General features: G+C 35.8%; 1 protein-coding gene across 4 annotated transcripts in view; it reads right to left on the bottom strand.

Moving 5' to 3' along the window:
* STK39 (serine/threonine kinase 39) overlaps positions 1-22,267 on the bottom strand; it is a 302,226-nt gene that overhangs the window by 32,632 nt on the left and 247,327 nt on the right. For all 4 annotated transcript variants that reach the window (XM_074303200.1, XM_074303202.1, XM_074303201.1 and 1 more), the window contains exon 16: positions 14,279-14,347. In XM_074303200.1, coding sequence (XP_074159301.1) covers positions 14,279-14,347 — 69 coding nt within the window. The remainder of the gene's footprint in view (positions 1-14,278; positions 14,348-22,267) is intronic.

Raw genomic sequence — 22,267 nt, 5'->3', positions numbered from 1 at the left:
TAAATGATAACCCAGTTAGTAATTTGTATTTTATTATATTTATGATATTCATCTTTAAGGCTTGAATCCATGTGAAAATTCAAAAACACCAGGAGTGCAATGATATCATATTTTAGTAACCTGGAGGAAAAAAACAAACAAACAAAACACACACACACACACACACACACACACACACACACACACACACAACCACTGTAAGTAGTAATGATTAATGGATGTGCCAAAATAAGAAGCTCCCTCCACTGACAATCCAAGGGATTCTGTTCAAGACTTTTCCAATTTAATAATTTTATCTGTGACTTTTATCCAATATAAGAGTAATGCTTGCTTATCAAATTTTCAGATGCCACAAAGCCAGGTTTTACTGCTGATAGGTTATATATATATATATATATATATATATATATATATATATATATATATATATATATATATACACACACACACACACACACACACACACACACATACATACATATATAGCTATGACTCATTATTTCAATAGACCTGTGATTTCACTGATATAAATCAGCTTTGCAGATCATAATTCATCTCAGTCTGTAAGACACACTTTTCTATGGTTTCCCATAAGTACTCTTATGGATGATCTTTCCATTTGCTAGTACCCTTCCTTTGTTTCTGAACATTATACAAGCAGCAGTGAAGCATATCAACTCTCCTTTGGTTATAAATAGTATCACTAGTATCTAGTGATCAAATGATCCCCTTTTCCCGTTCTTTAGTTCTGAACAGATATCTTTTACATGGCTACTTGCACACAAATGTTACACTGTGTCTTATGTAAACATATTAAAAATAATGTGATATATTTAATAAGTACCAATGTGATCTTTTGGGCTATAATAGTCAATTTTATACAATACAAATCAGGGAAAACTTGGATGCGTTTGCAATTTATATGGAAAACATCCAAAGCTATGGAATGACAAGAATGATATATGTGCTTAAAAAAGAAAATCAAGCAAACAAAAAACAAAACAAAACAAAGCACTCCATTTTAAAAGAGAGATCAAGAATCAGGAAAACATCCAGAAGGGTAAACAGAACTGTTGAAAAGAATAATGGCTAGCATTTATATAGCATTTTACGAATACTATCTGACATTATACTCACAACAATCCTAGAAGATGGGTGCTATCATTATCATCATCATTTTACAAATGAGCAAACTGAGGCAGACAGAGATTAAGTTAATTTCCCAGAGTCTTACACCTGGCCTGAGGCTGGATTTGAACTCAGTTCTTTCTGACTCCAGTCCAGCATTCAATCCACTGTTCTACCTACCTGCTTTTATAAGGCCTACAAATTACATCATCAAGAAAAGAATCTTAGCCATATTTAACCCAGGGAAGAAAAAACATAGAAAAGACTTAATAACTGTCCTTCAGCTATCTATTATCACATTTCAAGAAATGAAACTGATTATATCCTAACAAATAGGAAATGACCAATTGCCCATGTGAGAAATCATTTAATTTCTTATGTGTGAACTGTCAAGACCACTCATATTAGTAAAACATCAAAATCTAAATCAAATTAGATGAAAGAATGAAAATAAGAAGGGTAAAAAAATAAACCAACTCTAAACTGTCCTATTTATATAAGCTACTGATAAACATGGGCAGCAGACAATTAAAAAAACACTGTTACCATTAACTAAATCACTCCTATGAGAATAAATACCTTAACCAAAACATACTTCATCTTCTTGAGATGCAAAGAAAAAGAGTTTAGAACAGAAATTCATCTGTTAAGTCTAATGGAAGAAATTCCAGTGAAACATTATAAGAAGCATGTAAAACAGTAAAGAGAGGTGAAGGGGAAATAAGTTTACAAAAAGCTTGCTTAGAAACCCAATGATGTGAGATTGTCCTGAAATCACTTAACCTGAAGAAGAATAACAGAAGGTAAGAGGGCCAGATCTATAAAGAAGTCTACAATGGGAAGAAAAATGGAGGGGAAGGGAGAAGGGACGTGTCACTACATAAAACTGTGAACTTTTATATCACAATCTCTAATGTGCTACAGGAGAAACAAAAAATGGCACTAAACAAAAAAAAGTGGAGAATTTAGTTGAATCAGACTAATTACAAACAGGAGGCCCATGCTGGGAATAATTTAATATTTAATGACTGATCCTCAAGGTGATCTCCTAAGGGTTGAACATCAAAATTTTGGTATTTAAAAAAAAAATCAAGCATGTTATTATTATCAAAAAGGCTGATCAGAATAATAATGAACACTGAATAATATAATAATATAATATAGTGATATATAACAAAATAATAATACTAACTCATGTGCCTATTTTCTCATTTCTACAAAGATTTTTTATGAGAATAATTTACACATAAATAGAGGGCCTCTTTGATAAAAGTATGAAAAGGGAACAGACAAGTTTTTGCAAATGATAATGTTATGTCAATCACATAACAGTAAGTTGCAGATAATATAAATTCCTATTGTACTTATTATGTGACAAAAAAAGTTTTAATTCTGTAAAGCAAAAGCATCTAGGAAGTTCTCTTCTAATAAGATTTTTCACTTGTTAAAATCATACACAATTTTGATACACAAGAAATAATTTTTCTTGATGGCCCCTCTTATTACCATCAAGCTACGTCTAAAATACGCAGATCTACTCTACATTGTTGTTGAAATTATAAAACACAGACGTATAGACAAGTCACAATTCTTGTTTCTAAGTAAATGTATCTGGAACAATCAATCTGGAACAAAACTGAACAGAAGGGTTAAAATGGATACTATTACATGAGAAGTTACGTGCAGAACTTTGCCTTAACCCGTTTCTTCATGAAACAAAGATCCTATTTTTTAATGGTGTTCTTCTGGTGATTCTAATGTGATTTTAATGATTCTAATCACTAAACAACACAAAATAACAAAGAATTCAAGTTGGAAGACAGCACATAGGTAGGGCAATAAAGGGACTCAACTCTGAGTGTGAATAAACTGTAGCATATTTCCAACAAAAGTTATGCAGAAGAGCGAGCAAAAAGATATAATCCAAAATCTTTATGGTAAGGAAAATGAGATAGTCTGATCATGTAACAAACATGAGGGCTAATGCACAGGGGTATTACCCATCTGATGTCAAGAGATCCAAGAGGATGGACTCCAGTTGCTTGGCCCTCTATAAAAAGAGAACACAGACTGAGAAGACATGGACGGTTTCTGATCTGCACCATGGGATGGAGGGCACACTGATAAATTCATAGGTCAACTGGACCTTATTAAAGAGGACCAAGTAAGAAAAAGTCTACAAATTGTAAGTCTTAAAACAGAAGAGGGTACCACAGTATTTAATTGCTTAGGTTAAAATATCACTATTGCTAATGTGAATGTCTGCCAACTCTCTTCTATTTAACCCAACCACTATTACTGACTTTGGTGGTTCCCTATCAGGAAAATGCAGCAAAAAACGTTGTCCCTCCATAGTGTGGGTGCTCCAAAACCTCAACTGGATCACTAACAGCTTTGTAAAGTATATAAACTAATGGTTAAAATAACAACAGAGATCACAGATACAAATGGCTTCTGGCTTCTCAACAACAGCACCCTCGATAGTTGGTTTTAATTTAGTCAACTAGCTACAGGAAAATTAACTTGATTTACCTTCAATTACTTTGCTTGGGATAGAAGCTTTGTTTGACACTTATAAATACGAATATTGTATATACTCATTATAACTAAAGTGGTAATGGTTCTGATTTAAAGGTTATTTTAGCATGAACTCTTATTCATATAAAAACAAAGTGATATAACAGCATAAGAAATACATTTCATAATCAAGACCACAGGATATACTTTCTTCATGTGCTATAAACTGTCACTTAATATTAAGAAAGAGCTAGAGATGAATGTGTGAGCTTTGCTTTTGCTAGGAATTCTAATTTTTCTTTGATAGAATAATTGGATGTGGGCTATTACTGGAAGGTGTTTCTGAAGTTCTCTGGATCCCCAAATATTAAATTAGTATGAATTACTTTTCAATGCACTGAAGCTTAAATGAGTCTGGGTAGTGAAATATTTAAACTTAGTTCTCTCTAAAACCCTCCAAGGCTATTTTCTTGTCCCTCTGTGAACTCACCTCACATTAGAACTAATGGGAATTATGTGAAGATGGTGAAAGGACACAAAATGACCCTGGTTCCAATGAATGGAAAACATTTAAAACAAAATCCCCAGTTAGGTTTTGTGCAGGGTCAGAATAAAAATAGGGGAAATATTTGTTTACTGTCTTTGATGATATATTTTGGGAAAAGATCCACAAAGTACACCTAAAGCCCACTTTCTCTATATGGTTTTGCTAAGGCAAATTCAAATGAAAGATGTGTATTTCATAATATTTCAGTAGATTGATGATCCCATCTAAAGGCACTCACTTTAAGGGTAGATGGAACCAGGGTCATTTTGTGTCCTTTCGCCATCTTCACATAATTCCTTTTTGGGGAGAAATTGTCTTATTTACAAAAACAAGAGAATTCCTGTCTTATTTACACATATCTCCAGAACCTCTTGGATAACATCTCTGTGCAAACGTTGTTTTTATGACTCTAGTTATGTATATAAGGTTGGTTGAAAAATGGAATCTTTGCACTTGGTTCATACCAGCCTAGTGTCCGCCAACTGGCGTCCCCTTGCCAGGCAGCATGGCCTCCCTATAGGCCAAATGCCTGTCTATCTCTTTACTATCAATAAAGACTTTGTTTCCAAACAGCATTGAGTAGCAAATTCATTTGCTACGGAACCCGTGTGGTAGTTACTTTGGGGAAGGAGAGAGAGTTAATCAGACCCAGGAGAAAAGGAACTGACCCAACTCGGTTTAGAACCTCAGTTTACTCCTCATCAATATTACGACCCATTTATACCTCCTCACCTTCTTTCTCATAAATTCCACTCTTGTATCTCCAATGCCTATCCAGGTATTTCCCTCATTTCTCCATGGGGAACGTACTCTCTACACACTAAGCGCCTCCTTCCAGATCACCTGATACTAGGGATGTGTGTGGGTATCTATGGGCTTTCTGGTCTCCAGGTGAGGAAATGTAGAAAGACCAGAGACAGCCCAGGACAGTCTCGGACACGCTCATTATCTGTCTTGATATAAAAGATGAATCAACAAAGGAGCATGACAAAAACTAGAAATGAGAATGTAGAGGAGTAAAGCCTGTGCTGATAGACTGAAGATTAAGAAAAAGTATTTATTTGGCAATTAAGAGATAATGATAATTTGGAAGAAAGTTGTTTTGGTTGAGTGATGACATGGAAGCCAAACTGCAAGACAATGACAGGGGTAAGAGAAGCACTAGAAGAATTAACTATAAACAGTTTTTTTCTACTTTGGCATGGGGAGAAGGGGAAGAGACACAGAAATACCTTGAAGCACAATAGCCAAAGAGAAAGTGAATAAAAGCAAGGCAACAAGAAATAAACAAGTCCAGAATCTTTTCTTTCAACTTTTTTGATGACAAGTAAGAAGATGCAAAATCATGACCCAAGAGCTCTGACTGAAAGATTTGTCAACAACAAAAACAAGTGCCTAAACATGTTATATTTCAATAAAGTCATTGCAGATTGTTGTGATCAAATCAAAGTAAATCTTTAATAATCTGGCCCTCCTGGGAACCAAAGAATAGAAGAAGAGTGTATTTGACACTCCTTATTCCTGATCTCACAACTGCCCATAACTAACCAGATTCTCTTATGGTGAATACTCTTAAGTTTTCCTATATTTTACAAGAAAACAAAATAGTCCCCTCAAACTAACTTCCAGGTCTAATGGAGAGGTCTCACTTTGCAACAGGATGGGCAGAGATATGTAAGGCAGTACTCTGAGTTCAAGAACACTCCAGTTCCCTTGCATACAAAAAGCCAGTCAGATGCCTCAAGTGGCTAACCTTGTTCAACAAGCTACAGAGATAATTCAGAAAGATATGGTGCCTTTACTCTAAGAAGGCAACTGAGAAAGTGAGTGTAGAAAAATACCATCATGTTTTTTTATCTGCTGGAAGACTATCAGTTAATAATCCTCAAGGCACAGAATTAATTAGCAGTTAAAATATCCACAAATACATAATTTTAGATGGAAAAAGTACAACCAGCTTCAAATTTAAGGACCCAAGCTTAATTGCTCATAAGGAGGGTTGGCAAATACTTCCTCTTTATTTTCCCAAAAGCGCACCAAATGAAAGACATAAAGCCAAATTTCAGAATGCTTTAATTATGAGCACCAAGTTAGCATGAATCATGGTCTAAAGAAATAAGCAAAATTAGGGATCGAGTCTCAAAGAACTAAAACAAATTTTACTACTACAACTAAAACTACTAACTCTTAGTTGGGTAATCAAGGGAATCTGATGCAGAGGGAAAACAGCTTGAGGCAATGGATGATTGTCTCTTATTCCACATACTGGGCAAATAAGAACAGATGGATTTGGTTTGAGATGGAGAGATTGGCCTTGGTGAGCACACTGGTCAATGCCTTAATGAGGATAAACACCTGCTTACATTGTATTCTAAGCATCAAAGCACATTTAATGGACAATTGAAAAATTTTACAGCCTCAGAGAACTTGAAAATTAATGAAAATAAGTATATAGGCAGAACTTACTATTATAAAGGGTCCATAAAAAAAAAAAAAATCAAGAAGTTTCAATCTACCAGTGAATGACTTTGCCCAAATCTAGACTCAAATGGAATACTTGAATATGCTTTGGGAAGTGACTTCACTGAAGGCCTGGGCCTGGTGATAAGATGATTTAAGGATCATAATTTACAGCAGCTCATAAAAGTTGGTTTGTGAGCAGCAGGAGTTGGCAGTTATGAATTCTCTGTTGCTCAAATTGTACTTTAAACTGACCACAGCGAAAAAAGACTGAATCAGACAAAGCTGTGTCACAGCTGAGTCTTCAGCCAAATAAACCAAAATAGGGAACCAAAGTCACTGACACTTCCCTCATCTCAGATTTTTGTGTACAGTCTATCTATCTCATTTCAAGTTCTTGTAAAGAAAGGCTTGTGTTGGAATCTACCTCTTTAAATCACCTGGACTTCGTGCATTACTTTAAAAAGTTTGATTAACTGTACTGCCTGGTTTCAAAGCACTATTCTGGCAATCTGTAGGTATGCAATAGATTCAGTCAAAGAGCTGAGGTTCCAGTCCCAGCTTTGCTTCTTAATAGCTCTTAATAGCCTCAGTTTCCTAATCTGTAAATGAGGACAAGATATCAAATTCCTGTGCCTGGATCAGATTAAACTCTTAAGTGGGAAATGTTTAACAAAACAAACAAAAATAAAATTCGGCAAAGGGAACACTTGTGGCTTTCTGGCCGACAGGGATCCATTTCTATTTCAATTTGACATCATCCTTGTAAAGCATCCTAGGCCCAAGCCTATGTGCTGAATAGTCGGAGGTAACAAATAGGAGGCCTGAACATGTGTCCTACAATATTGAGCTATGAACCCCTCATAGCTCAGAGTCATCTAGTAACACCTATAGATCTCTTCTTAAAATTATGTTTTAAAATACATAAAAAATATTAAAAAAGGAAAATAATTTGTTTATATTTATGTATTTAAAAAATCATAATTTGGCAATCTAGAGCTAGATATAAAAAGCTTACTGACTCCTCTGCTTGACATGGAGTTTTTCCTGATCTCTCCCCCTCCCCAACTGCCAATACCTACTTCCAAAACTACCTAGTATTTAACTGCTGTGTATTTCTGTTTATTCTCAGATTTATTCTGTATAGACTTGTATTTTATTTGTTGTCTCTTCCATTAGAATGTTGGTTCCCTGAGGGTATGGACAGTTTCCACTTCGACATTTGTGTATCACATAGCTCATAAGATACCTGGCCTCCAGTAGGTTCTTAATAACTGCTGGTTAATTGGATTGATAGTAGTAGCAACAGCCCAAGTAACAATTATTATGGTGCAGCTGACATTTGTATGGTGCCCTAAGGACCACAAAGTTCTTTATATTCATTCATCATCCACCTTGAACCTTATAATGCTTAGAATTGCTAAATAAACAATGACAGACTTCATTGGAAGAATCAGAGTTTGAGAGTGTGCAGCAGAAAGAATTCATTGTCCCAGATGTCAGAATCAGAGCTCAATCAGGAAAATCAAAGGTGTTCTAGAGTATGCTTTAAAGGAATAACACAGAAGCAACTTTTGCTTTATGTCAATGATTCATATTTGGAAAAATTCCACTCAATCCAAATCTCAGATGCAAAATATATTCTTTCCAATCTTACCAAACTGTGCAGGTGGTTTTCACTCCATTTTATAAGAGGAGACAAAGCTACATAGATAAACAGATAGCAGGAGTGAGGAATACAACTAAAAAGAATTTTTCCTGAAAGCTCTAACTCTTCTGATTCAAGGCAATTCTAATTCCTAGAAAAATCTGATTTTGTTCTTTTACACTTTTTTACTCTCACACTTAATCCCTGAGCTTTGTGGTTTTTGGTGACAGAGGGTAACAATCTCCTTCTTTCTCTCTCTCCATTCCCTCCGTTCAGGTTGGTAATGAATTGTTTAATACGATTTCATCAGTGTGACCACTCCTCTCTTCCCAAAACAAACCACAATCCTTGTGTGCTACAGCAAATGGTTTCATGAGCTGCTGGGGCCAAAAAATAATACTGTTCTCCTGGTGGTCACAGACCTAATAAGGAGCCTCATAAAGCTTAGCAAACAAAAATAAAATTCGGCAAAGGGAACACTTGTGGCTTTCTGGCCGACAGGGATCCATTTCTATTTCAATTTGACATCACCTTTGTAAAGCATCTTAGGCCCAAGCCTGTGCGCTGAATAATCGGAGGTAACAAATAGGAGGCCTCAGAAGACAGTGACATAGTTCATCCCTCAAAGTTGCAATTCAGGAAGATCACTTAGACTTACACTGTCCTAATGTTTTAAAAAGGTCACTTCTATACCATATAAGAAGGCAATATTGTAGGTCTTTACTGGAGGCTCCTCTATGGAATTACTTAAAAGAACTTCCCCTAAAATATCTGCATCGAGACATTCCTGACAAAAAACTTTCTCCTAAAAATTTTAATTGAATCCTCAACTTATTTATATCTAATGAATTAAGATGTTCATGCTTCTCAATCTGCAAAATTAGAAAGAATGCTATTTTATAGAAACCTTCCATTTTACAGGTAACATAGCTGAAAAAATGACTTATCCACAGTCACATAGTAGTAATAGTGCTACCCAACAAACTCAGGTTTTCTCATTTCAGAGCATTTTCCTGTGTTAAAGTTTAAAATATATATATTTTTTTCCTGGGCACAAACTTTTAATAGCTGACTGTGTATTTTCCCTTATCTAACTACCAGAAACATTTCTGACAAGTTGTAAATAAGAGAAAATAGAAGCAAGATGCTGCAGTTGGCATCAGCAGCAGTAATGCTTAGGAAAAAAAAGAAAAATCCTAAAAGCTTCTGTTGATACTGCCAGGAAAATATTCCCAGTTTAATTCCAATAAATAGAATAGTGCAAACTAGTGATGCCTCTTCTCCCAAGGCACCTGCAATTCCTAATAAATCCCAAGATGCTTGTTTAATATGTGGACAACTCCTGAGCATAAATCACTTGGCCACATCTTCATTAAATATGAGCATGACTAAAAATACAACACCATTCTGGGACATGCTTCAGGGTTTTCTACAATTGAAAAAATTACATACTTTAGCACTAAATCGTCACAGTGAGACTTGGCTTGGCAAAGCAGTTCAGGCAATAAGATCTGACCGCTAAGTCCCCTCAGCAGTAAATATACTTTATAGCATTAATGACTGAACTCAATATAAGAGAAGACCCCAAGAGAAGGCTTCACTGCAAAGACACATTCCCTACTCCCCAAGTCTTTCATCAGGATGCATTGGTATACTACAAATTTGAGAGACTAAGTACCACAATTGAGATATTCCCAACTGTTGGTACCTAACCCAAGATCCTCATGTTCCAGAGTGGTCCTAGGTTCTGTTTGCAACATGACTTGGTGGTGGAGATGCTTGGATCATTAAACAAAAATATATGTCTTCAGTAATGCCTCCATTCTACAAACAGCAATACTGGGTTGTTTTATTTGTTTTTTAATTAACAACCATCCCTACTGTTTGGGGTGCTACAAATTTCTATTAACAAGATTGCATTGTTCCAATCTTAGACACCGTAGACAGCTATGAGATGCTGGGCAAGTCACCACAAAAACAAACCAAACCCAAACAATCTTTCCTCTCCCTCTCCCTCACTCCTCCTACCCCCAAAATGTCCTTCCAATTACGTTCCCTTTCTGGCATGCAATGAGCTGAAGCAGGCAAGTTTTATGAAAGGTTCCTTTCTCTAAAAAACAAAGGTTCTATAAGCATTACCTATTTTCATCATAAAAACCCAAGGGTGTGTGTATACTATTATTATCCCATTTTCTACATATGGAGAAACTGAGGCAGGCAAGGAATAAATTACTTGTTCAGGGTTATGTAGCTAGCAAATGTCTGCAGGTAGACTTGAAGTCAAGGAACTGGCCCCAGAGGTCTGTCCACTATAGAACCTAGTTGTCTCATCTACTTCCTCTTCCTTCTTTGCAGATATGGGAAACAAGGGCAGAGGGAATACTCTTGGACAAAGCTTTGTGTCTTGATTGATTTTCTTTCTCTTCCCTCCACTACCCTTTCCCGTTTTTTTACTTTGTAAAAATCTTTGTGATAAGGGACAGTTTGCTCAGTTTGGAGGATAGGCCTTAATGCACTTGAGACCAGTGTACCAGACAACTGAGCTAAAATCAACGATTTCAAAAGGGAACTTTATAAGTCAATACAGAGCTGGAGTAAAAGGCAATACCAACAACTTTTTCTACATTTCCACTTTTTGCCGGAAATATTCAAGAGTCAAGAGCTCAAAACAAAAGACACATGCTGACACATACCAAGCACTGAGGGAATTTCATGGGTTAAAAAACAGTGGTGTGATTCTAGAAGGCCCACTGCCAACTGGCTTTCACTTACCATTTTCATCTAAAACCTCTCTCCCAGTAACTTTCCTTGCTGACTGCAGCTAAGACAGAATGAGCTGGCTAGGAAACTGTCTCTTTGCAGGAGTATGCAAAGATGCTTTGCTTGCCACACCTTGCTGGGCAGCTTCCTGGATTTATTAAAAGGAGCAGGAAGACTCATGTTTCATAAGGCTTTTTGCAGAACTTGGGATTATTGTTTCCTCTGACACATTAAAGAGAAGTTAAAGAGAAGCTGAATTTCTGCATGCTTCAGCTAAAAAGGGGAATGCCATTTATCAGCTCCTTTCAATCAAAAAGCAAACCTCTCACCAAAACGAGGTTAAGCAAACTAATCTTTTTCTCCTATATCCTTTCCTATTTGGGACTACCAAAGAATTTTAGAGCTTGCATATTGCTATTTCTAAAACAAGACAGAACCAGACACAATCAGGATATTTTCACATAACATCCTATCTCCCAGTTTTTCCACCTTTAAAGTCAAGTTTGAATTCTTTAACTAATAGTCACTCGGAAAGCTCACCAATTTTGCCTTTTCCCAAATTCTCTTCCTAGAGGGCACCTCTAAATAAGTACAATGACAGCTGGCTTATTACTCTAGTCTATAAGCACTGAATCTAATTTCTGCTCTTCTGTATTTGCACAAGGGCAAATCATTTCATGTCCCTATCAGTTGCCTCCTTCAATCCAAATTTTGTTTTACGAAGATTTGAAAACCAAAGGGAGATTACTCTGGAAGCAGATATTGAAAATTTTGCACAACCTCCATTTGTTATTGTTTCAGTAAAAGTCTTAATATTCACTGACCAATGATTCACAGCTGCATTCTAAAGGGCTTTTTCATGTCATTATCATAATAAAAACTTCCTTCAAAATTTATACACACAACACACACACACACACACATATATCTTTTTGAATTTTTTTAAACTAATTCAAACTGTTGAAATAATTGGGGAAAGTCATCCACAACAAAAATTCAAACTCTATTTGTTAATATTTCTTTTCTTCTATATGGTCCCTGCCAAACAACACTATAAATCTGAGACTATAATTTGAACTTTGTAGGCTTGAAAGCAATAGATTCTGTAGCACTGTCTGAGAATATTGGTTATGAATTTTTTTGTTCTTGTGCAATTGAAAATTGCCCCTCTCCCTCCAAGGCAGTATTGTGGAACATGTGATTTATTTCAAAAACATAATCAATCGGCTCACACTTATAATACTTTAATTGCTGATCAGATGGTCAAACTCAATCTGCCATCTACTATAATAGGAAACATGAATAAGTCTAGACCATTTCTTGTCACCCATGACAAAAGACTATATCACCATGATAACCCCATTTTAAATTACTTTAATTCATTTCATCACTTCTACATAATGAAGAAATGTAGACCACTGTTTACATTCTCAAATATTAACACATATGAAACAATATTACTATTCTAAAAACAAACTAGTAAAAGAGCAAATAATGTTAAAAGAGTAGGAAGGATGAACAAATAATAAATGGAAATGGCTTTATTATTTTTTTTAAATATACACATACACACATATTATTTACTATCCTGGAACAAAGAAGGTAAACTGAATTAAAATAAGTACCTGAAGTGAAATTATATACAGGAAAAATAAAATGCTGAGCCTTTCCCCACTTGTTTCTTGCTTTCATCATGTATTTTCACTCAAAGCTAGTTACCATCAATTCAGATCTTGAGAAAATTTGATCTTCAACAACATCCTTGCCAAACAGAAGAAAGGCCAGTCTTTATTTTTTTAAAGGATTTGTGTTAAATCCCAATTCATTTTTTTTTTTAACCTGGAGATTGTAAGATATTTCTTTTGTTTCTTCTGTATAGATGAAAGTATTTTACCTTTTTTCAATGGACTGATCATTTTAAGTTAAAAGTATTCTGAACCAAAGTACAAAGTATAAATAGCTCATTTTCTCAGTCCTCTCCTGGAAGCCAATGAGAAAACAAAAAAGAAACCCACAATGGTTAGGTAGTAGAACAATGTATAACGGATAGTACAGTTAACTCTGAAAGAACAAAGTGTAATGGATAGTACCTTAACTTCTGAAGGGCAAAAATCAATACATTTGCAGAAGGAATCAAGTGCAATAATCAATTTGTAAAGTACATATTCTAGCCCACAAGAATAGGAGAATAATGTTACTATGGGAAATACTTGGAGAAATTGATAGTTACTTTATCTTTGCTTTTTATGATATAATTTGGGTCACCTGATTCATCAGATGCCAAGTTTATCTCCAATTACAGCTGAGCATTTCATGAAATGGTTTTTAGGAAATCACTGAGATGAATTAGTAGTGGAGATCAACACCCATTTATAACTGTACATGCACAAAATGAAACATCCAGCACCACCAGGAAATAAGGTTTCCACATGTGACTTCTTCAGATAACTGAAGCTCACTCCAGTAAGCACTTCTCTGCCATCGTATACAGAGCACATAGAATGAAATTTACCCTTGTCTTGATGACTCATGGTCATCATTAGGAATACATTCACTGTTCTACGCTATAATACGGCCCTCAAGGAGAACTGAGCTAAACAGAGATATTAGCTATACATTAAAGTTCCCAGATGATTATGCTTTTAAAATTCTTGTCATTTATAAATAGTAGTTCTGCCCACTCCCTTGTTTCCACGCTGCTGGCCATCACTCCTTGATGCTGTCAGTGTGCTTGTATCTCTCTTCACTCTTTAATTTGTAGCTTCTAATGTGTGGAAGGTTTGGAAACTGGAAAAGCAATCTTGTTATGATTGTGTTTAAAATAAAAGTAAAGTAAGTACTTAGAGAGGTTCTGAGGGAATTTTCTAATGAATATATTGTATTTCAGCTTGAGCAAATGGACTTTGAGACATTTGCTTTCGCAATGATCTATGTTGCTTACTCCTGAGTTCCTGACAATTTTGGCAAGTTGAGACGATTGTTTAAACGACCCCTAGATAAGCAAGATGACCTTATTTTTTAGAAAAATAAATAAAACACATACCAAGATAAAATACATCCCTACCATATACAAAGTTAAAATTCAAGTAGAATTTAAAAGCTTCTACATGAAGTAAAGTAGAGAATCATTCCCTTATGAAAACATTTTTTTCCTAAGCATTTCTACATTTGGCATATCAACAGACAAAGATAACACTGCATACTAAAAAGTGATTTACCTATAACTACATCATGACCATCAACCAGGCCTGCAGAGAACAGCTCCTGAGAAACGCCATCTGCCGTGTCTGTCCAAATGTGAAATGAATATGTATTAGCCATAAAATAAAAATCAATAATCCAGTGAAATCTAAAAATACATATATTTTCTGATATCAAACTCTACCTACATATGCTTTTAATTAAACTTCAGAGTCTACTTTAGGAAGAAAATTCAGAAGGATACCATGATGAATTTTCATCAGCTTTAATTAGCATCTTGCCATTTATTCAGTAGATGTCACATGAAATCATTCTTTCATTTTGGGGGAACCAAGAAATTTTTCTCTCCATTGTCTGAATTATTCACTAAAATGCACTTTGATTTACTTATGCCATAATTGTTCTTGGTGGTACTGATCTTCTTTCTTGCCTAGATTAATACTGGTAATCTTTCCATCCAATTCAGTCTTTAGTAGAGAGTTTACCACGATTTAAGATAAAGTATGTGATGTGTCACAGACAAACAATTGATGGATTCCCAAAATGAGTCTTTTTAATTTGTCCTTTTATAGTATGTATTTATCCTTAGAAGGATCACTTGACAGTAACAGACTCATACATTTTCGTACAAAATACAATTGAATGAAATAATTATATCTCTGCTGAAGTCCGTGGATAGCAACTTTCTAATAATTGTGGGCATGAATAAGTGGTCAGAAAAAAACACAGGTGATTCAGCCTTAATAAACATTACAGTTTTTGGAATTCAAAGATGCCCAAATTAGAAATCTTAGAAATAATTTAAAATGATTCACTTCAATAAACACATATTCAATGTCTACCATGTGCTAAGCTTTGTTGGAGTTGAATTGATTTGGGAAGGCGGAGAAAGAAAAAGGAAGAGAAGGGTCTTTAAGAGGCAATGAGGAAACACATTTTAACCAAGGCATAACAAACAATCAACCAATAAGCATTTATTAAGTACTTACTATGTACCAGGCACTGTGCTAAGTGATTCTCTGTAAATTACAGATTTGACCAAGACACTGAGAAGTGAAGGTCTTGTCTGGGGTGACAAAGCTAATATGGGGCAGAAGTGGGGCTTGAATCCAGGTTTTCCTGATTGTGAAGCTGGCTCACTATCTCTTAAGCCAGACTGACTCTCAGAGGAGGTAGAAAGTTTAGCTAAGAAATGACCATTGCCTTCAGAGAAGTTTATAATCTAGTACCTGCACATGTAAGTCATCATAATAAGTGATACCTCCAGAGTCAGAAGGCTCTGATTATACCTCTCCCCAATCTGTGTTACATTGCCCTGAGGTATTTTCTCCTGCATTCAGTGCTACAACTACAGGGATGACTACCACAAGAGATAACTTGCAAGGAGAATGCAATGCAAGCATCTTTTGATACTCTAGACATATCAGGTGGCAGTATTACAGGAGCAACGTTATCATCTCTGCCAAAGCAACCCAAACACAGGCTGGGCCACAGCTCTCTGGGATGTTGCTACACATATACACATATTTCTGTACACATGGTGGGTATGGGAGAAGGATGGAGGAATGTTATTTATTATTGGCATTCATTATAAGGTCACAAAAGGCATTCTCCTTTAAAACTTTAAAACTCATCAGTTCACCCTAACACCTCTTCCCCACCACAGCCCAATTTTCACAATAACAGTTTAAAAAAATACAAAAAGAAGTTTAATATGGATTTTCTCTACTTTTCAGTGGCAAAACTCAGTAACTATCAACAGTGTTTTTGTTATTTTCTTTCCTGTAATGAATGTAGAAGGAATAGACTAGAACAAAGGTTCTTAATCTGGGGTCTGTGAATGTATTTTATAATATTTTGATTATTTGATTTCCCTGGCAATCTTATATATTTTATTTTATGCATTTAAAAATATTCTAAGAAAAGATCCATAGGCCTCATCAATAGGCCAAAAGGATCCCTGAACCCCCCAAATTTAAAAATTCCTAGACTAAAAGTTTGCTAGAGAGCTTGGCGCCTTTTTTCCTTTTTTAAATGGATGAGAAGTTTGGCTTATATTTTTCAAATTCCAGGAGCATGAGATTTTCTGTATGTGCCAGGTTTATTATCCTCCTTTTATAATTGAAAGGAAACCTAAGAATAACTTAGTTATCTACGAAAGAGCAGCAAAAGAAACCTAAGGAACCATGATCATGAATTTTTGGAGGGTCCAACAGAAAATAGCACCTTTATGACCTTGGAAGCTAAAAGTAACTTCAGAACAAAAATTTTTATTCAATTTTTGTGTTTGTCATATATAACACTGTCTTACACATAGTGGGTACTCAATAAATGTTTGTTGTCTGTTTTAAAAGAAACTCACTCCCCTACCCCACTCATCCTTGAAGCACAAAGGGGCTGAAAATGAGATATTTTAACAGAACAAAAATGAAGGATATTATTGGAGTGCAGCCAAGGCTACTGACATTCACAAATGGCTGTGAATATCAGCACTGCTAAGCAATGGGTGAGTTACATTAAAAATACTGAAAAACAGCAGGTTGGCTGACTGAATAGGACATTCCTCTATATTTTTGTGTGTTTTGTGTGTCTAAAAATACTGCTATACTCCCATTAGATCTTAATGATGAGATATGGTAAAATGATCCTAGGAAATAAAAATGAGAATAGATTAATTCTTAATGTAGCCATAAATTCTTGCTTAAAAATTATAATAAAAATGATGTGTGCCAGGATATGGGCCTGCACAAGCCTGGGGGCAGGGACTCCAAAACTCCAAGTGATTTGTGACTCAAAACTGGGGTAGTGACTGATCTCTAGCTAAGGAAACAAGATGGAATGGTTCCAGTATCAAACTGGCCCTAGGGAATGTCAGTTAATTTAGCTTGGCCAAAATCAGGGAGCTAAGGCCAAGTCTATTTGAGAACTCAAACTAGAGTCAGAGAATCTAGTGGGAAACAGCCTAGGAATGAAAAGATCAGTAACAGCCTATTGGACTGGGAGGCAAAAACTAGAATCTAGATTTTCATCAAAGCTTAAAGCAGCTGAAAGATCTGATTTATAGAATCTACTTCAGGGATCACACTAGAAGAGAAGAAGTGCTGTTGGTGAGGTTAGAAAGGCCCTCATTAAAATCCCAGGGTCTTAAGACCTTAGCTGTGACCAACAGTGATCCTAAACAAGTCACTTAACCTCATTGAGGGGCACACAATTACTGTATAGAGAGCACTGTGTAAATGTAAGCTGTTTTTAAGATAAACAAGAAAAAAGAACAATTAACTTTTGGGTTTAGAACATGAAGATATTCAGAAAATGTCCAAAGATAAAAGATGCAGACCCCAAAATGGGGGAAAATGTCCTGGCAGTCCAGATAGGTAATCTTTTTCCTTCTGGTAGTTGGGGAGTTGAGAAGCAAGATTAGGCAGAAAAGGGGCAGCTAGGTGGCGCAGTGGATAGAGCACCAGCCTTGAATTCAGGAGGATCTGAGTTCAAATGTGGTCTCAGACACTTAACACTTCCTAACTCTGTGACCCTGGGCAAATCACTTAACCCCAGCCTCAGCGGGAGGAGGGGAAAGATTAGGCAGAAAAGGCTATCTAAGCCTGGCTCTAGCTGAGGGTGATATATACTTTGAAATACCTGAAACTAGGGACTATTTCAAGAACGTACTTGCCTAGACTCTATGATCCTATCCATACTCAAGACTAAAGAAAAAGATTCTGCAAGGCTGGGAAGGCCAGGTCTAAATATCCAATCCAGCAATAAACCTGGAACTAAGCTATTATTACAACTAAAACAGAGAATAGTGCTCTTTTTTAACAGGTGGGTAAAGATCAGGACTGAATTGAATTTGTTAATCTTTTTATGTTACTTTCTTTCCCCTAATACCAAAAAAATGTTTCCCTCTAGTGCTTCTATCACCTCCGAGATCAGTGTGCTGTAACTGGGATACAGCAATGAGCCTTGTTATTATTTCCCTGCTAAGAGAACGCTGAAAAGTGAGGAGCAGGAATGGAAGCTCAAAACCTGAAGGAAGCACTCATGAGACAAGGTTCAAGACCTAGATGTCAGGGAAGAAAAAGCATAGGAGGTGTGCTACATCCCAAGCTACTACATAGGGTCAGAGGGTTATAGATTTAGAACTGGAAAGGATTTGGAAGTGAGTATTTTGACAGGATTTTATTTTGTGACTGGGTAGGTAACTGGTTCTCATGACTAAAATGGGAGGGAATCATTCTTGACTGTGCAAAGATATTTACAACAAAAGACAGAATCATAATCCTCCAATATAAAGAGTAAGGTCTGTATTATGTCTGTCAACTTTTTTTCTTTTGGCCCAAACCTGGGGTTTTATTAGTTGTTCAGAATTGCCATTGCGGAAACTCCCTAGGTCAATGCAGATCAAAATGACTCTTTCAGCAACTTGAAGGCTTAGAGAGTTAGTGGCCTGGGGCAATAAGAGGTTAACAGATTTGCCCAGAGTCACAAGCAACAGATGCCAGAGATAGGACTTAAATTCAGGTCTATCTGACTCCATTTATATACTCTATTCAGTATAACAAGCTGCCAGTCATCATAAATATGGACATGAAAATAGGTAAATTATTCTCTTGCTCCCCGCAAAAATATCTAAAATGTCAGCAGATACTACCAATAATTTCTAATTTGTAATATTATTATTGAAGGATAAACACATTGAGCCTCAGTAATAACTAGCCAATTTCAGCACTGCCCAGTGAATGTTGCCTGATAGCAGAAGGCCTTGAATGCTGTCTGGCAACTGAGAGCAGAAAACTTTGATGGAAAAAAATGGCAACTGATGTTGCCAAAGAAAGCATAACTGGTGCAGAAATAGGAATCTGGTTTTTTGTTGCTAGTGAAATTACAATTGATTTTTATTACAATGTTCATTTTTAATCCTTCAGATAAAATGAAACAAGATAAAAATACCAATGAGGTCCTTATTTGGTATTGTTTCAACATTAATCTTCGCCCACGAGGTTTTATCCATATTGCCTAGTCAATATTTTTACTTCAAATTTTGTAGAAAACTATTAAGTCCACTAGCATAATTAATTGATAATTTTCAACTTCATATATTAACCATAATGACAATTATAGAGGTTAATATTAGTCACCAAAGATAAGAATGAGAACTTATTAACTCTATTAAGTTAATAAGAATTAAAACTCTCTTGGTTGGTGTAAATCTATGAGAAATATTGTTGGTTTATTAAATTATGCTTGGAGGCAAATGGATGATACAGTAGCAAGGATGCTACCTGGCAGATGGTATGGTAACAGAAAAGGTATAATTATCCAATTCTAACTTTTACTCATTTTTCCTACCAAAGAACCTTCTATTGTAAAACCCAGAATTCATTTCTTCTCCTTCAGTCTCAATAAAGGACTTTTTATTGAAATGACAAGTCCAGGTGATATGAAATCCTTTACCTCTTTTGAATCCCAATGTCCAAATTATTTTATTTTTTTTTTTCTTTCTTCTCATTTCAGAGTAGATTTCCTCTAAATGAGTTCTACATCTTCACTTAAAAAGCTCAGCCCCATTCTCTCTCACCTGCTTCAGGATGTAAGTCTATCATATATGTCCCCTCTTGTCTGTCACCTATCTCACTTTATTGGCTCTTCATCCTCAGTTTACAAAAATACTCAGTCTCTCACACTCACACACACACCTTTCCCTTGACTCTGCCATCTGATAAAGTCACTGTCTTATAGCTCTCTCTCCTCTGCTTTACTGCCAGCCTCCCAGAAAAATAATTCTACAGTCCTCCCATTCACTTCAGCAACCACTCCCTCCTTATGAACATCTATCTTGCAAGCTGGTAGTTCTTACCCACCACTGTTCAAACAGTTCTCTCTGAATTCGGTCATTGGTCAATCCCACAGGCCCTCTTTCCCCCCATCCTTATTCTCCTAGACCTCTGACATTCTCTTTTGCATCTGACACAGCTGACCACACCACATATTCTCATAACCCTCTGTCTTCTGTGGTATTCCATTCACACTCTCCTTCTTCCTGGTTAAGTTCCTTGCCTTGTATCCTTGCCTAGCTTCTCATTCTCTACTTGTGCTTACATGTGGAAATCTCCCTCCTCTCCCCAACAAAGTTTTAAGCTCTGGTCCTCTTTACTCCTTTTTTATACTCTTTCCCATGATGATCTCAACCACTATGATTTCAATTATTACCTTTATTAAGTTGCTCCCAAAGTCTCCCCAGAATTTCAATTCCGTATTTCTAGCTGCCTGTGGCTGATTATTCTTGCCTGCATTTCTAACTCATTATGTTAAAAACTACTTCATCTTCTCCAATATCCATTTATTTCCCAATTTTACTTTTTTTCCTTGTGTATCATCTTCCTAATCAAAAACTTTAGAATTTTGGTATCCTCTTTAGCTGTTCTTACTCTCCCCATGTAATCAGATATAAAGGCCTTCTCAATTATTCCATGACAATACTTCTTGTAATTGTCTATGCTACATTCCCAGTGCAAATACCCAAATCCTATCCCCCAACAACTCTCATATCCTGTTTCATCTCCCTGTTTCTAATCTATCATTTTACCAAACCATCTTTCACATAACTAACAAATAACTATCCTAATGTTGTATCTGATCATGTCACTTGTATTTTCAAAAAGCTTCACTGGACCCCCACCCTGGCCCTGCTCAGCCCACCTTTGCAGCTTTATTACATATTACTACTTCTCTTCACATTCTCTCCATTCAGGTTAAAATGAGCTAATTCTTGGTCATCTGTTCTCATCCTGCCCTCTTCTAAATTTTGTCTTTGTTGAAACTGTCACCCATGCATGAAATTAAATCGCTCCCTCATTGCCAACTCCTACTCTCTCTGTTTTAGATTTTTGTTTCCTCCAAGGCCCAACTCAAATTCCTCTTCCTTCATGAAGTTTTTCCTAATTATCAGAGCAGAAAGTAGTCTTATCATCCTCAAATTTCTTTAATCAATTTATCCTGAGCCTCCTTTTTGCACTTATCGTTGGTTTTTGCATGTATGTTAAAAAGTTTCTCTCTACAATCCCTCCAGCTAGCTATATTAGATTATAAACTACTGGACAACAGGGTCTGTGTCATATTTATCTTGCTATCTTTAGTGCTTAGCAAAATACCCTGCAAAGGGAAAATGATAAACATTTTTTTAAATGAGTCAAATTTACTTTACATCCTAGAGTAGCGATTTTAAAAAGTAATGGAAATCAAAAGTTCTGAGGAGGTGTAAGTTCTTGGTTGCCCTCAATGAATTTAAATAGTCACTAGGCTTGGAAAAACGCTGTCACAGGCTAATAAAATAAAACCTGTGGATATACAAGACCAGCATTACAATACTGGCAGTATGTAGAAAAAAACTATAAAGAAGAGCCACAGGACTGAAGACAGGTAAATACAGCAATTTTCTAATTTAAAAAAAAAAAAAAAAGGAAAAAGGAAGATTCTTCAAAGTATATGTCAGTAAATTTGACTTCAATTCCCAGAAGAATTTTAGAACATACTATTAAAAAAAATTTATGAGCACTTAGGACGGAAAGAGGTAAATATTAAAACCAGCAAGGATCATGTCAGACTAAATTAATTTTCTTTTTCAACAGGGTAACTAGACTGGTAAATCAAAGTAATGTCAGAGGCGTAGTACACCCAGATTTTATGATGATATTTTAAAGATTCAATCAGGACACCCTGATGGACAAGATGAAAAGATATGGACTAGATAGGAACAGTTGAGTTAGATAGATTTAGAACTTACTAAATAATTTGATCAAGGGCAACCCAAGATACAAGTCTCTTAAAGGAATGTCCCAAGGACAGATCCTTATTCTAATTAGTTTAATGATTTTATCAGTTACTTGGAGGATGATATATTTTTAAGATCTAAATAGAGGCACTGCAGTTGTGAAGTCAAACTGGAAAATATGACTAAGATCTACAATGATCACAACAGGCTAGGACAATGGGCCAAATCTGAGAGA

Source organism: Sminthopsis crassicaudata, chromosome 3 (genome assembly GCF_048593235.1).
Source record: "Sminthopsis crassicaudata isolate SCR6 chromosome 3, ASM4859323v1, whole genome shotgun sequence".
Classification (NCBI taxonomy): Eukaryota; Metazoa; Chordata; class Mammalia; order Dasyuromorphia; family Dasyuridae; genus Sminthopsis; species Sminthopsis crassicaudata.
The sequence above is the reverse complement of the archived record's forward strand: the minus strand, read 5'-3'. Positions and strand labels throughout refer to the sequence as shown.